General features: G+C 43.9%; 1 protein-coding gene across 1 annotated transcript in view; it reads right to left on the bottom strand.

The window, feature by feature from the left end:
* The window catches only part of CEP85 (centrosomal protein 85), a 41526-nt gene extending 26511 nt beyond the window's left edge, over positions 1-15015 (bottom strand). The window contains exons 1-2 of the mRNA XM_036746982.1: positions 14877-15015; positions 2772-2845 (exon numbers count right to left, since the gene is read on the bottom strand). Coding sequence (XP_036602877.1) covers positions 2772-2826 — 55 coding nt within the window. The 5' untranslated portion in view covers positions 2827-2845; positions 14877-15015. The remainder of the gene's footprint in view (positions 1-2771; positions 2846-14876) is intronic.
* Positions 15016-16738: the final 1723 nt, after the last annotated feature.

Raw genomic sequence — 16738 nt, 5'->3', positions numbered from 1 at the left:
CTGAATGTAAAAAGAGATTGTTAAGAAAATTTTAGCTAACCGCACAACAAAATACTGGGATCCTAATCAGTTATACCATAGGTTGTCCTCTAAATTATAAGCAGAAGCAATCCTCACATGCCGTGAATGGATCACACACCTAGAGGTGGAAGGACTTTCAGAGGCCATCTGGCCCAACTCCCTCATTTGCAGATGAGTAAACTGTAACTCAGGGAGATGATGGTGACTTGGTCAAGGTCACAGCACCAGCAAGAGGCTTTGAACAAAAGTCTGACTGCCACATCAGCTCTCTTTTTTCTAGTCCAACAGCTGATACTTAGGGTGAACTTAGGTCTCCTACTTCTACCTCACCCCTACCAGGCTGAAAAACTGAGGCCTAACAAAAAGAAAGTTAAGAAAGATTTTAGGATGGTTAGGGTTTTAATCTGAGGTGCAGGAAATTATCAAGACCTTAAATATCAATTGCTTGATACTTCTGCTCTCTCTTATATTAGTTTTTAAATTTATTTTAAACTTAAATGAAAAATAAGAAAAGAAAAAAAATACATGGTTTTTTTTGTGTTTGTGTATCAAATTCACCCTACTAGACTATAAACTCCCTGTGAGGCAGGGAGAACAAGCAGTTTTAGTCTCATTATACAGAGCAGGAACCCCGATGTTCAGAAAAATGAACCAACTTGTCTACAATCACATAGCTAATAAGGTACAATTCAAATCCAAGTCTCCTGACTCCAGAGTTCAGGACTTGAATGAGGAAGACTTGGGTTCAAATCCTGCCTCCAATAGTTATTAGCTGGGTGACCCTGGCCAAGTCATTTAACCTCAACCTCAGTTTCTTCATCTGTAAAATGGAAACAAAAAATAGTCCTTACATCAAAAGGTAAAGACTCACAAATGAGATAATATGTGTGAAGCACTTTGCAACTCTTTCTACACTGCCTGCACCCTGTCTCATGTATCATTTTAAATTCCTCCTCCTGCCCATGCTGTGTACATAGTAGGGGCTTTAAATTTTTTAAGTTGAATTAAGCTGGAGTGTGGCAAGTAGAATTTCACCATATATCAACTTGGTCTAACACTGTCTTCCACACTTACACCCTTCAGCCACCACCATTTCTTCTCACTAAGGAGAAATACAAGAGAAAGCCATTCAAAAAGTCCTTCATTTTGCAGATAAGGAAACTGAGGCCTAGCAAGACTGATGACTTGTCCAAGACTACAAGTAACTGTAGTTGAGGGAGGACAACCTGTTCAAGGGCATGGTGCCTGGAGATCAAATAATGGGGGGTGGGGGAAGGAAGTGTAATACAAGTCAGTCAGTCTCTCTGAAGCACAGAGTGTGGGGAACAGGGGACTATGTAAGAAGCCCAGAAAGACAGCTTGAATTTTATTGTAAAAGGCGTTTAATGCCAAACAGAGTTTGCGTTTGACTTTAGAAGCAATATGGAGCGATCGGCTCTTTCTGAGCAGAGGGGCAATATGACCAGTCTTAGGAATATTAATTTGGCAGCCATGCAGAGAGCAGGTTGGATAGGGGAGACTTGAGGCATGGGGACCAATTAGAGGCCTATTTCAATGGTTCAGGCAAAAGATGATTAGGGCCTGAAATAGGATGGTGGCAAAGATAATACTGAGGCTATGAAGTTGCATGCCTGGAAAGCTGGTGGTACACTGGAAAAAAAGCAGGGAAGTTAGGGAAAGGAGAAATATAATGAGATTTGTTTTGGTCATGTCTTTTAAAAATGTCTTTTTGTTCATACATGTACATACATACATCCACATGTACATATATTTATACATGAAAATAAGCACCTTGAAAGCTGGGATTTTTCTTTATATTTTATGCTATGTCAACACCATAAGGGTCCCCAAGTGAATGTGAGCCACAGAAACATGAAGTGATCAAAAAATTCAAGGTTTTTTTTTTTTTTAAGAAAGATAATATTCCAGTAGCTCTTGAACAAAGTGAAAAAAGAAAAGGAAAAAACCTAAATACAACATTGTGTATACTCTGTATATACTAATTTGTTGGTAACTTCTAGGACTGTCTCAAGCTCATTCCCTGCCCATTTTAATATTGTCACTTGCCTATTTGCTTGGACTTCTCACATACTTTTACATTACTTTGTGTTCTTGACAAATTACCCTATTTGACTACAAGCTCCAAAAGGCATTATGGGAGGGTTATAGAGAGCAGATACTTAATATCTGTTGAATTATACAGCTATGTTGTCAGAGGAGGCATTGTTTTAAAACAACTGCTGCTTCCCTTTTGGAATGTGGCATATGAGCTTTCATAAGCAACTCTGCAAAATTCACAAATAGAGGAGGGGGTGCTTTGAGAGCTAAATTCCCAGATTTCCAATGACGCCACTAGAATACACTGGCATCCAACTGGAATTTGGATCCTTGTGGGACAGGAGACAACAGGCTACCCGTATGACTGCAAAACCAACACAGAATACAGTAATTAATAGTGCTATTTTCTATCCCACATAATTCTGTATGCTCTCCCCTGCTGCCTGAAGTACCTGTTTGTTATTTCAGATAACATCACGTTAAGAATGCATAACTGTTTGTTCCACCCTCCATATATACATGTCGATATCCATTTAGACTTAGTCTTCCATAGGTAACAATTCACCTCAAACATTACCATGTGATTTGTTTAGTTTTGACACTTCAGTGAATTATGTCTTTTTCCTTCTTCCCTCAAAAGAAAATGAACCCCCAGGGTTGGGATTTGGCAGAGAAAACTTTGGAATATTTACCTGTTGGACTGGCTTGGGAAATCCTCCCGCCTGGATATTTCTCTTGTACAGCCATCCTGGGAGATTCCAATCAACTGGGGAAGTAAATGAGTTCACTTAGTATCTTTTAAATCATTATAATCTAATCCACACTGAGCTAAAATTGGTTGCAAAGCTTGCTTCCTTCCCCCAAGAATATTCAAACCCAGGGCTATACTTCACTCAAAGACAGTTTTCACTTGAGCACAGCCGTTCCCTCCGCTGCTTCTTCTGGAAAATGGGGAAAACAACAGGAGTAGTGGTCAAATGAAGCAAAGTCCTAGCCACAGATCATGCTTACACAAGTTTAGGTTTCCTCATAAGACCCCATGCTGTGCAGCATGCAGAGAGACTGTGGCTTGTGGAGGAAATCAGCCAGCCATACAGCTAACAAGAGTTGGAGCCAGGACATAGAACTGAGTCTTCTAACTCCAAGTCCAACACTCTTGTTATCACAATGTTACGTACAATATGCAAATAGAAGCAATTATTATTATTCCCAATCTTGACCTTTTGATTTCCATTTTTGGGGTTGTTCTTGGGTCGTTTCAGTCATGTCTGATTCTTCATGAATTTCACTTGGGGTTTTCTTGGCGGAGTGGAGCGGTTTGCCACTTCCCTAAACTGAGGCAAAGAGGGTTAAGTGACTTGATCAGGATCACAAAGCTAGTAAATGTCTGAAGCCAGACTTGAATTCATGAAGATGAGTCTTTCTGATTCCAAGCCCAGTATTCTATCTGCTGCACCATCGAGGGGCTCTTTGATTCCTTGGACCATCTCAAATAATCTAATGGATATCATAAAATTTTCAGTAAAACATTAATTTAAATCAATCTCTAGTCTTTTTAGTGAGGGATGATGACTCTAGTCGCAGATGAAAAAGTTTAGTGTAGTAAAAACAGTGGTTGTTCTCCTTTGTTCTGGAAGAGGACCAAAATGACATCACTGTGTCAGGGTCAAGGTACAGTGCGTCCCAATGTGGCTGATCTGACTAATATGAGCTCGGAATGCTCCATCACAGGTTGAACACAAATAGTCAATGTGAATATTTGGGGTAGAATCTCTAAATTTGTGCATCTCATGGTTTTTTTGAGCTACTTCAATTCTACCTTGCTCTAGAGCATAGCATCTTCTCTGATGAGGGCACGCCATGCTGGGCAGTCCTTTGCCAGCACCTCCCATGTCACACAATCAATCCCAGAGCTCTTTAGAGAGCCCTTGGAAGTGTCCTTGTATCGCTTCTTCTGACCACCATGTGAACACTTGCCTTGTGTGAGTTCTCTGTAAAACAGTCTTTCAGGCATCTTCAGTGAGGTTTCTGGATTTGGGTTATGATATTCCTAAGACTTTTCCTTAGGGGTTGGGTTTCTTTCAGGAGATGACCAACGGATTTTTTTTTATTGTTACTCTACTCTCTGGTTCAAATGGATCTAGATAGTTTTCATTCTTGATTTCTTGAAACATTTATTTAAACATTAAAATTATTAAAATTATTGAAACATGATTTCTGAACATTATAGTTCAGGCTTTGTTTTTCAGTCATGGTTTTCAGGGAGTCCAATGAATCAAATTATTTCTCCATGACCTGATTTCCAGGTCATTTTTTATATCAGTTATGTAATATTTTCTTGAATTTTTTCAATCTTTTCAAATTATTCTACTATTTCCTGCTGTCTCATAAGGTCTGACTTTTGTTTGATCTATTTTAATTTTCAGGGGGTCTGTTATCCACTTTCTCTTTTAAGCTAATTTTCTTTCAATTCTTTCCTCCAGAGTTTTTATTACATGTTTTTATCTCTTGCTTCATTTCTTCTAAATATTCATGTAGTTGTTGTGGAGAATCCATTTTTTTCCTTGTAGTCTGTGTTTGCAGTCATTACAGAATTACCCTTCCTCTTTTGGGAAATGTTTAGATGTATAATTTTTTTAAGCTATGTGGTATCTTCTCGGGTTTACTTCTTTCTCCAGCTTTAGTTCCTGAATTGGGGCTTTGTGTCAGGGTCAGGTTTTGCCCCATGCTGTGCTCTTGGGTGGGAGTAGTTAGGATTCCTGCAATGACCTCCATCTCCTGGGCCACCTGGATCTCTAAGGTTTGTACTCTAATGTATTCATGATAATTCTACTTGACTTCCAAAGATTTGTGACCGACAGTGGCATGATGCTTTAAAGATGCAAACTGTTACCCTTCCACATTGGTAGATAATCTTCATGGGTTCCTATGGTCCTCTCAACAATCCACCTTCCGGCCAACCTTCTGGCGTGGAGTCTCACTTAGCAAGGCTGATTTTTAGATGACAGATACTCAGCTTAGCATTGAGGTTGTTTGTTGGGTTACCTTTCTGTAGCTTCTGGGAATCCCAAGTTGCCTCAATGCCATAATCAAGCACCAAGACAGGACTTTAATGAAGGATTACACTCTTGCAGTGTTGTACATTTCTATGTATGTTATTTCCCGGACACGATTGTAAGATTCTTGAGAGCTCAGATATTTGTATCTGAGCAGAGTACATTACACATGGTAGGCACTGTACCCCTGACCCCAAGGTGACAAAGAACCACCACCAACTAATAGGGGATCCCTCTGTGGAAGTTAAAGGATCACAAACAGGAACCTTGAGGAACAAATGGAGGAGTTCAGGGACAACTTGGTCTCCAAGACCTAGGCCTCAGAGGGGAAACTGTTGTTTGTCCCTCATTCTTGAAGAGGACCATGACATCAGGGAGGTGATGCCATGACATGCTAGTGAATTGTACCGAGGTGAGGCAGGGCTGTGCAAGGTCACTCGCCTCACTTTCTCCTCCAGTGGCAAGATATAGAGCAGGATGCCTGGAGATGGCCCTCCAGAGGGGAAATTAACTCTTAGAGAATAGAATGGAATAAAACGAAACAAACACAACAACAAAAAAAGGCTTGCCACTTTCTTAACAATGTACTTTACTGCCCTCTGCAGTTTTCTCCTAATCAATACATCCAAGATCTTCAACAGCCTCTCGACAGATGTCCCAGGAGGAGAAAGTGAGGGTGGTGACCTTGCCTAGCTCTCCCTCACTCAAACCAAAGTCAACTGCAATTCACGTCATCATTTCCCTGACGTCATGGTCGTCTTTGTGAACAAAGGTCAAATACAACAAACACAAGCCTCTTCCTCTCCCTCTGCCTCCTTAACTTCAGGTTTACCGGCTAGATTTCCTTCTCAAAAACCAAGCCTTAACCCCACCTCACTCTGGAGCTCACAGATTGGACAATAGGTCCCCACCCTCCTAGCCAGAGTGAATGTGAATACCAAATAGTAACTGTTTCTCTTTTGGCCAGGAACTCTAAGGGTCTTCCCCTCCCAGTTAGATTTTTTTTTTTTAAAGTTTTGATTCAAGGGGCCATCCCTTGACTCACTTCTTAAAGAGGCCTATTCACTGAATGGGCATTATCTCAAAGTGAGAACCTGAAAGGGCCAGGGTCTCCCGACGCATCCTGGGCCATCTCCAGTCGATATGATGAATATCAGGTCACTGAACCCAGATGATTCTGGAGGAGAAAGTGAGGCTGGTGACCCTGAACAGCCCTCCCTCACTCAAATCAAAGTCAACTGCAAGTCACGTCACCATTTCCCTGATGTCATGGTCCTTCTTCTATGAGGAAGGACAAACACAACAACAGATGTACCCACCACCTACTGAAATCCCAGTTGACTACACTGATGGAAAAACAGTTTGTATAATTCAACTTCTGGAAAAGACTGTCCTGGGCAGGGGAGCTAAGTCAGTCATCTTCAATTCCTTTCTTACAAATTCCAACGTATTTTGCTTTCTTGCTATCTTTAAATGTTATCCTTCATAAATAGTACAGGTCCTCATCAACTCTTAAATTGTTGTGCTTCAAAGGTCTCTTTCTACTGATTTTCCTAAAACACAGATCTGACTATGTCATCCTTCAAACCCATCAAGTCTAGTGGCTCCCCATTAATACCAGGAGCAAATATAAAATCATCTATTTAGCATTTAAAGCCTTTCATAGCCTGGCTCCTTCCTACCTTTCCAATGTTCTTTACTTCTTGTTTTATTGCACTCCAAGCATCCTACACAAAACACTGCTTTGCACTGGCTGTCCCCATGCCTAGAATGTTCTCCCTCCTCACCTGCACTTCTAGGTTCTTTGGCTCCCTTGAAGATTTAGCTCTTAACTCACCTTCTACAGGCAGCCTTCCCAAGTTCCTTCTCCACGCCCCCTCCTCCCTTACCTCTGAGAGGATCTTTTGTTTAAACTTTTTGGACTGTTCTCAGTCTCCCTTTACTAGCTCGTCATTCATATCACGCCCCCTAACTATAAGCATTCCTCAAGGTTCTGTCCCGGGCCCTCTTCCCGCTCTGTACACTCTCTTGGTAATCTCATCAGTTCCCATGGGTTTAACTATCATCTCTATCCAGCCCTCTCTCTCTCTGAAGTTCAGTCCAGTATATCTCACATTCCAAACTCCTACGCTTCTAATTAGAGGTTTCTAACTTGATGTCCTAGGGACAACCTAAAGCCAAGGTAGGCAGCTGGTGGCACAGATTGCTGGGCCTGTAGTTAGAAGACCTGGGTTCAAATCAAGCTTCAGATATTTGCTGGCTGTGTGATCCAGGATGAGTCTTCTATTTGCCTCAGTTTCTTCAAACATAAAACGGGGATAAGAGCAGCACCTACCTCGAAGTGTTGTTGGGAGCACCAAAGAGATAACTCTAAAGCGCTTAGCATAGCATTTGGCACACAGTGGGTGTTATATAAATGCTTATTCCCTCTTCTTCCCTTCAACATGTCTAAAATTGAACTCATTATCCTTCCTCTAAACATTCCCCTATTCCAAACTTCTATTTCTGTCAAAGGCACTACCATCCCATCTGTCCTATGTCTTAGGTTTGTAATGTCTGCATTATCCTGGACTCCTCACTTTTCTCATTCTACATTTACAATTGGGCAGCTAGGTGGGCAGTAATGAATAGAGGACCTGGCCTGGAGTCAGGAAGACTCATCTCTCTGAGTTCAAGTCTGGCCTCAGAAACTATCTGTGGGACCCTGGGAAAGTCACTCAACTCTGTCTGCCTCAGTTTCTCAATCTGCAAAATAAGTTGGAGATGGAAATGACAAATCACTCCATTGTCCTTGCCAAGAAAACTCGAAATGAGGCCATGAAGAGTCAGACTCAACTAAGTGACTGAACAACAAATGTACGATCGGCTGCCAAATGTTGCCATCTCTACCTTCCTAACATCCGCACATCCAAACCCTTGTCTCCACTTAACAGCTACCACCTTAGTCTAGGCCCCCATTACCTCTCAACTAGATCACTGCAACAGCCTCCTAGCTGGTCTCCTTCCCCCATGCTTCCCACTACTCAAATCCATGCTATTGCTGCCAAAGTAATTTTCCTTAAGCACAGACCTGACCATGTTTGTCTCCTTTACTTAACCAACTCCAGTGACTCCCTAATGCCACCAGAATAAAATATAAACCCTTCTAGTTAGCTTTTAAAGGTCTAGATAGCCTAGCTCCAACCTACATTCCAGCCTCAAAGGATATCCCTTATTCCACAATCCAGGCAAACTTGCCTTCTCTATTAACCACACAATGCTCCATCTCTTGCCTCCATGCCTTTGTGCTGCCAAAGGCCTCAGTCCCTCTCTTCCTTTAAGATGCAGTTCAGACACTATCTTCTTTGCACGAAGCCTTTCCTGATCCCCACTTCCCAATAGCTAGTATCTACTCCTCCCTCCAACAGTGCCTTTATTTAACTACTTTGAGGTGCATGCTACTCTTAACTACCACCCAATCAAAATCCTGGTAGCTACTGTCTATAGACCCCAAGCTCATTCCCCTTCCTTCCTCAATGAATCTGATACCTGGCTCACAATTTTCTTCTCCTCCCCTCATACTAGGGGACTTAACATACATACTGACTCAACTTCAAACACCCTAACCACTCAGTTTCTCAGCTTACCTCCCATGAGGTCCCCACCTCAGCCACACACACAGATGGTCATACCCTTGGATCTTGCCAACACCCACAAATGTACCACCTTCCCCATTCAAGAATTCCAAAATCCCATTATCCAACCAAAACCTATTAGCTTTTCACCAATCTCTCTGCCTTCCTTTACTAAACCCTACTCTTTGTCCACACTGTGACCTCTAATCCCTTGTCCTCTCAATTCTCTCCCAAGTCATCTCCCCTGCATTAACCACTCTCTCCTCTTTTCCATATCTTGGTCCCTTGATGAAACAATTCAACTCTACACTGTCCCCTCTCTTGAGTCCCTATAGTTCCCTTATCATTAGGCCTTACCAACTATGCTCTACCAAGCCTCATCCTTGAATCACTCCCAACATTTGCTGCCTTTGCTCCTATGCACGCCACTGAAAGGAGCAAAACCACATAACTGTTCTGACTGGGTGCACTACAAATTGAGGGTACACAACCTCACCTGGGCACCCCCTGCTCCCAGGCAGTCCTACCACACCTCCTTTATCAGTTCACTATCCCACTCTCCACAGTAGATCTTCTAAACTTTTCATCCCTCCTCAGACCTCTCCTGCTTCCTCCTCCCCCCACCACTCAGAACCTTGCCTCCTATTTTACAGAAAACATTCAAGCCATTTGCTGTCAACTCCCTCTTCCTCATCTCCCATCACTCTGGTGCCTTCTGCCACTCTGCTTCTTCACCCCTGTCTCACATGAAGTGGCTTCACTCCTTACCAAGGCTAACCCCTCTACCTGCTCAGCAATCCCATTCCATCCCATCTCCAACAGATTGTCCCCTCTCTCATCCCCAGTCCATCACTGATTTTCAGTCTGTCCCTGTCCACTGCTCATTCTCTACTCCCTAGAAGCATGGCCCTGTCTCTCCTAACCCTCACTTGATCCACCCTCACTATCCTCCTATATCTCCTCTGCCCTTGGGACCTAAACTCCCCACAAACTATGTCAACAACAGGCACCTCCACTTTCTTCTTACTCTCTACTTAACCCCTTACAATCTGGCTTCTGACCTTATCATTCCTTTCAAACTGCTCTCTCCAAAGTTACTAATGATCTCTCAATTGCCAAGTCCAATGGCCTTTTCTCTATCTTCACTGTCCTTGACCTCTCTGCAGTCTTTGATATGGTTGATCCCCTTCTTTACCTTGATACTCTCTTACCAAGACATCACTTTCCTGGTTCTCCTCCTACCTATCTGACCACCACTCCTCAGTCTCCTTTGCTGGCTCTTCATCCAGATCATGCCCTTTAACCATCAATGTCCCACACAGGGCTCTGTCCTAGGCCTCTTCTCTTTCTCTTTGCCTTCTATGCTCCTTCATTTCATAGCTATCTCTATGCTAATGATTCAAACCTACCTAGCCAGCACCAACCCTTCTACTGACCTCCAATCTCTCATTTCCATCTGCCTTTCAGCCATCTCAAACTGGATATCCAGTAGACATCTTAAACTCAATTTGTTCAAAATGGAAATCATTAGCTTTTCCCCTCCTAAATGTTCCCCCTTCCCTCCTACCGTCAAAAGTACCACCATCCTCCCAGTTCCTCAGGCTTGAAATCTAGAAGTCATTCTCAACTCTTTCCTATCTCACCCCTTCACATCATCTGTGCAACATCTCTTGAATACACCTCCTTCTCTTCTCCAAAAATGTCATGATTCTGGGGCAAGACCCTCATCACCTCAAGCCTGGACTATTTTCAATAGTCTCCTGGGTAGATCTGCTTGCCTCAATTCTCTCTCCACTAAGGTGATTCTGTCCTGAATAAATACAAAATCCTTTGTTTGGCATTCATAACCTAGGCCCATCTTACTTTTCCATTCTTCTTACTCCTCACTCCCCTCCACACACCCTGATCCAATAATAATGCCCTCCTTGTTGATCCATGAACAAGACATCTCTTGGCTCCAGAAATTTTCTCTGGCTTCCTCCAAACCTGAAATGCTTTTCCTCATTTCCTCCTCCTCCTCTGGCTTCCTTTAAGTGTCAACTAAAATCTCATGTTCTACAAGGAGTCTTTTCTAAACCCTCTTTAATCTGGTGCCTTTCAATAATTTCTTTTATCTCACATGTAGGTTCTTTTTTTTAAAAAAGACATTTATTTGCATGTTGTCTCTTCTACTAGACTGTGAAATCCTTGAGTGCAGGGACTGTCTTTTGCCTCTTTTTGTATCCCTAACACTTAGCGCAATGCCTGGCACATAATAGGCATTTAATGCTTGCTGATTGTAAGTGTACACACATATGTATTTATGCACTTTACTTACACTATATTTTTCTATGTATTCATTGTCTCTCTTATTAAAAGGTCATGTGAATAGGGATTATTTCATTCTTTGTACCTGTGTCCCCAGTGCCTAGCACACAGTAGACACTTAATATTAGTTGATTCTTTCTTAAATTTCATCACAATAGAGGATTTTCCATAGGTTTTAAATATCAGGTCTGAAAGTCCCAGAATCACATACAGAATAAATCAGGCTGCAATTAGAGAGGGAAGCTCCTCCCAGATTAAGAGTCCCTTCTCTTGTTAGCACTTGGGGGGCAAGGATGGCCTAACTGGTGACAGCCTCTCCTGGAGCATTTCTATAGACTCAACAAACCCCTCGAAATCCGGGCCTGACTTTGCATTGTATTAGTATCTGTACTGTTCAGCACAATGTTTGGTAGCTTTGCACATAGCAGATGCTTAATAAGTGGTTTCTAATTCACTGAAGGGCAAGGGAGCCTGGGCCAACCCAGAGAAAACAGGTATAGACCAGCTGATATAGGATGCTGAGAAACACTTAATTCTGTGGTTTTGTAAATAATAACATTTGAGCTTTGCACCAAGTTTGTTCTATGCTGCTGTTCCTCTTAATTATTTATTAAAATTGTTTTCTTTAATTCAAACTCTTCTCAGAAGATCAAGAAAAAAAAAAGGCTTTCCTTCCTTATCAGGTTAAGAGAGTTGGAGACTCAGGTCATAATAACTCATGTTTCTAAGTACTTTAGAGTTTAAAAGCACTTTGTCTACAACAACTCTGAAATATGTTCAACGTGTCCAGAACCAAACTCATTATCTTTTTCCTCCAAACTCTTCCTCTTCCTAACTTTCCTAATAATATTTTGGGCACTACTATCTTCCCAGTCTGGATGGTTGAAACCTAATGTCATGCTTGACTCCACAATCTCTGAAAATACCCCCGTCTAATCTATTACCGAGTGCTGTCAAGTTTATCTTTATAATCTCTCAAATACACCCCCCTCTCCCCATGATACTGTCACCATCTGGTACAGGCCTTCACCATCTCAGGCTTCGGGAGAGCTCCTAGATGGTCCTCCTGCCTCAAGTCTTTCCCCACTCCAGTCCATCCTCCACTCAGCTGCTCCTAACTGCTAACTAATTTCCTAACTTTAGAAAGATCAAATTGATTTTTCTAAAGCACAGATCAGACTATGCCACATACCCCTACCATTCAATAAACTCCAGTAGCTCCCCATAACCTCCAGCATCAGTTACAAAATCCTGATTAGCTTTTACAACCTAGCCTATTCCTACCCTTCCAGGTCTCTCACATTTCACTCCCCTCCACATATCCTGTGATCCAGTGACACTGGCCTCCTAGCTATTCCTCAAACAAGTATTCCCTCTCCCCATGCTTTTTCACAAGTTGTCCCCCTGTTTCAACAATTTGGCTAGCAGCTACTGTGGCCGAGTAAAACCAACAACCAGCTCACAGAACGATGCAAGCCCAGGTTCTTTTGATCTGCTTTACTAAGGAAAGCAACGTTAAGGGGTTAACAATCTTACTTTAATCCAGCATAAAAATACCACTCGCTCAGCCCAGAGGGAAAAGCCAGCACCCTGAACTTCAGAGCAAATACAAACAAATTACAAACATCAACAGACAGACCTTGTCTGATTCAAATCTCAATTCATAGTTACCAGAATTTAACAAAGTCTGAACATCCGGATTTACAAGCTGGAGGGCTCTTAACTACAGCTGCCCAGAGTCTCCACATCAGCACACTGCCAAAAGTGAGAGCCCTAAGCAAATAGCTCCGTTCTCTCTTTTTATACAGTTTCAGACGTCATCAAACGTCACCTGAGCAACCAGAACTTAAGCTCTGGTCTTAGCAACTCCCATTAGGACCCTGGGGACTTCACAGCCACATCCGGCTTAGCACCTAGTAGCTAGGGGTTTTGGGCCTACTTGGGAGTGAAGATATAATCAGACCTCCCTTCACTGGCCCCACCTTAGTTACCAATGCACCCCCATACCTGTAATTCTCTCCTTCCTCAACTCCACCAGGCTTCCCTGATTTCCTCAGGTCCCAGCTCAAATCCCACCTTCTTCAAGAAGCCTTTCCCAAACCTCCTTATTGCTAATGCCTTCCCTGTAAGATTGCCATCAATTTATCCTCTCTAGATTTCATTTATACATAGTTGTTTACATGTTTTCTCCCCAATTTGGCTGAGAGCTCTTTGAAGGCATGGACTGTTTTTTTCTAACACAAGCACTTAACACCTGGCATACAGCAGGTGGTTAATTAATGACTGCTGACCGGACTTGAAATAAGTAGTATAAAGATTTTATCCCCATTTTGCAGGTGAGGAAACTGAAAAAAGGTTGTAATTTGCTTGTGATCACACAACCAGGAAACGTAAGAGTCAGAATTCTAAACCACCCTGACATCAACTTAAAATTCAAATAAATCTGATTAATTGTAAGGTTCCCTCCAGTTCTAATATTCTACGAGCTGGAGCAGATTAGAGGAAACAGCGGCAGTTATTACCCTGAGTCCTTCCACAAATGCTCCAAATAGTAAAAGTCTTAGGGAAAATGGATCTGTGGTTCGAAAACCAAGTCCTGGACTTTAATTGCCGCCCCTCCCCTTCAAAGAGTAGCGATCTTTGTGTAATATCACCCTCTGCAGCTGCTAAGAGAACGGCAGGCACTGCAGACAGAAGAGGCTTTGGAGGGAGACACAAGCAGCTGACACAGGAGCAGAAGGAATCTCACACCATCACACCATCTTCATCCTCTTGACTATTCATAAACCACCCCCATACCTATCCTCAAACAATACCTTTCCCCAAAATAAGTTCGGAGCTATGCACAAGCTAGCAAGGGGAGGGGTCTCTGATGAGCACCCCCTTCACCCTCACCTTCCCCTAGAGCAGTGTTGTGTCTCCTCTGCCCCATCACCTCCCTCCCCTTGTATCGTATTTATCTCTGTACGTGTCCCATCTCCTCTTCTCCTGGAACGGCAGGGATGGTGCGAGGTTTGTTTATCTTTCTATTCCTAGCACCCAGCACGGAACCTGCACATAACTGGTCCCGAATAAACATTTAGGGAACGAATTAGCGCCCAAGCCTTAGGGGAACTGAAACGTAAACGCATCCTTTGGCGAGAGGGAGACGCGGAAACCAAGTTGGAAATGCAGGTGCCGGACTAAAGGTAATGAAAAATGAGCTAGGCACGGATTAACGGGGGGGGGGAGGGGGGGGGAATGGGAGCGGGGAAGAACGGCAGCGGGAATTCAACCAGACGAAGCGGACTTGAGGGCAGGGGACGTGTCCTTCTCCCTCTTGGCATCCCCCTCCCCAAGCACCGGCCCTCCCACCCACAGTTCATCAAGCTGGCTTATATTGAACTGAATGTGAGGGGGAGGGGGGGAGAGAATGATAGAGCCTTGTGGGGGTGGGGGTGGGGCAAACGGAAGGGAAGGCGATTTGGAGGTCCAGTGCCCCTAACTCACTGTGACCTGGCACCTCTCCGTGCCTCAGTTTCCCTACCTGAAAAAGGAGGGCGGAAAGGAAGTTGAAGTCAGCTCTGGCAACCTACGATAAGCCGCAATACTTGCTGGTAAGGAGGTTGGCAGAGCTCGGAATTTGGGTGGGGAGGGGGGACCGTGCCACGCAAAGGGTAGAAACATTTGGTGGCGTTCCTGACTCTGCGCATGCGCCCTGTCTTCCGCGCTCCCCTTGCTCAAGGGGGTTCCGAAGGACCCGCGGCCCCTCCAAGGACAGTGAAGGTGGTTTGGAGGAGTCAGTTCTGGGGAGACACCCCCTCTGACGAAGGCTGCTCACCTAGAGTCCAGAAGAGAGTAGCTCCAGTACCGGTCACAGACCCTCCCCAGAGGCGCCGCGTTCTCTTCTCCAACGGCCGTTAGCGCTCCACAAGACCGCGCCTCAGAGAGCGCGCGCCGCCCCCGCCCCGCCCCTTTCCGCTCACCCCTGGCCAATCGGAGGCCAGGAGCGCCTTCTTCGCCCCGCCCCCGTTCCCTGCTTTCTTTGCTCGGCTGAGGCCCGGGGGTCGGGCGGGGGAGAAAACAAACGCCTTTTCCTCAAGCTGACCCTAACCGCTACTCGTAGCAGATGAGTTTTTCTCGGTCTTACGCTCTGTAGGTATCTGGTTAGATGATATGCGGCTTAGAGCGGAATCGGCGGCAGGTATAGGCCATAGTCATAATAATAATGATAACATCCTCCCCAGTCCATTTTGTAGTTAATGAAGACGAGGATTAGTGCCAGCAACCTCGGGCGCCGTGCTAAGCGCGTACAAATGCGTAGGGTCTCGTTTGATGCTCGCGCCGCTGGGAAGTAGGGGCTATTATTATTTTCGTCGTCGTTCAGTCGTGCCCAAGTCTTCGCGACCCCACGGACCCTAACAGCACTCCAGGTCCTTCTGTCCCCCACTGGCTCTCCAGGTCTCCCCAAGTTCATGTTCATCGTTTCCATGACGCTCTCCATCCATCTCATCCTCTGCCGTCCCCTTTTGCCTTCAATCTTCCCCGACATCAGAGTTCCAGTGAGTCCAGTCTTCTCATTCCGTGGCCAAAGTAGTTAAGCTTCAGCTTCAGTAGCTGACTTTCCAGCGAACAGGCTTGATTAATTTCTTGAAGTATTGACTGATTTGATCTCCTAGCTGAACAAGGGACTCTCCAAAGCCTTCTCCAACACCACAATTAAGAAAGCATCCATCCCGCGGGTGCTCAGCTTTCCATACGGCCAACTCTCAACACAGGCATCGCTGCTGGAAAAACCATAGCTTTGACTCTACAGACCTCTGTGGGCAAGGTGGCAAGCCTCTGTTTTTCAGAATGCTGCCCAGATGTACCGTAGCTTCCTTCCAAGGAGCCAGCGTCTTCTCATTTCATGGCAGCCATCACCATCTGCAGTGATCTTTGAGCTCAAGAATATAAAATCTGACACTGCTTCCATTTCTTCTCCTTCTGTTTGCTGGGAAGTGATGGGACCAGTTGCCAAGATCTTAGGTTGCTTTTTATTTTATTTTTATGCTAAACTTCAAGCCAGCTTTTACACTGTCCTCTTTCACCCTCATCAAGAGGCTTCTTAATACTTCTTCACTTTCTGCCACCCAAGTGGTGTCATCTGCATAGCTGAGATTGTTCATATTTCTCCCGGCCTCCTTAATTCTGGCTTTTGATTCATCCAGCCTGCATTGGTGTACTCTGCATTGAGGCAGATGGTGGTGAAGTGACTTGTCTAGAATCACACAGCTAGTGAAGAGGGTCAAAAACAAAAGTGACAAATGTTGGAAGGGTTGCAGTGGTATATTAACACACTGTTGATCAAGCTCGATGTTGGTCCAGCCATTCTGCAAAGTAATTTGGAACTATGCCCCAAGAGCTATTAAATTGCATATACTCTTGGACCGTTGATACCACTACTAGGCCTAGATTCTCAAAGAAAGAAGGAAAAGGTCTATATGTACAAAAAATATTTTGTAGTAGTTTTTTTTTTTTTGTTGTTGTGGCAAAGAACTAGAAACTATAAGAGTATCCCATCATTTGAAGAGTGGCTGAACAAATTATGGTGTACGAATGTGATGGAATAGTATGGCATAGTGCAGGGCTGCAATTTATAAGGCCCACCTACAAGCATAGAAATTTACATAAATGCTTTAGTAAATGAAGCCAAGCTACCTC

Source organism: Trichosurus vulpecula, chromosome 2 (assembly GCF_011100635.1).
Source record: "Trichosurus vulpecula isolate mTriVul1 chromosome 2, mTriVul1.pri, whole genome shotgun sequence".
Taxonomy (NCBI): Eukaryota; Metazoa; Chordata; class Mammalia; order Diprotodontia; family Phalangeridae; genus Trichosurus; species Trichosurus vulpecula.
Note: the sequence above shows the minus strand (reverse complement) of the source record. Positions and strands in the feature narration are given on the sequence as shown.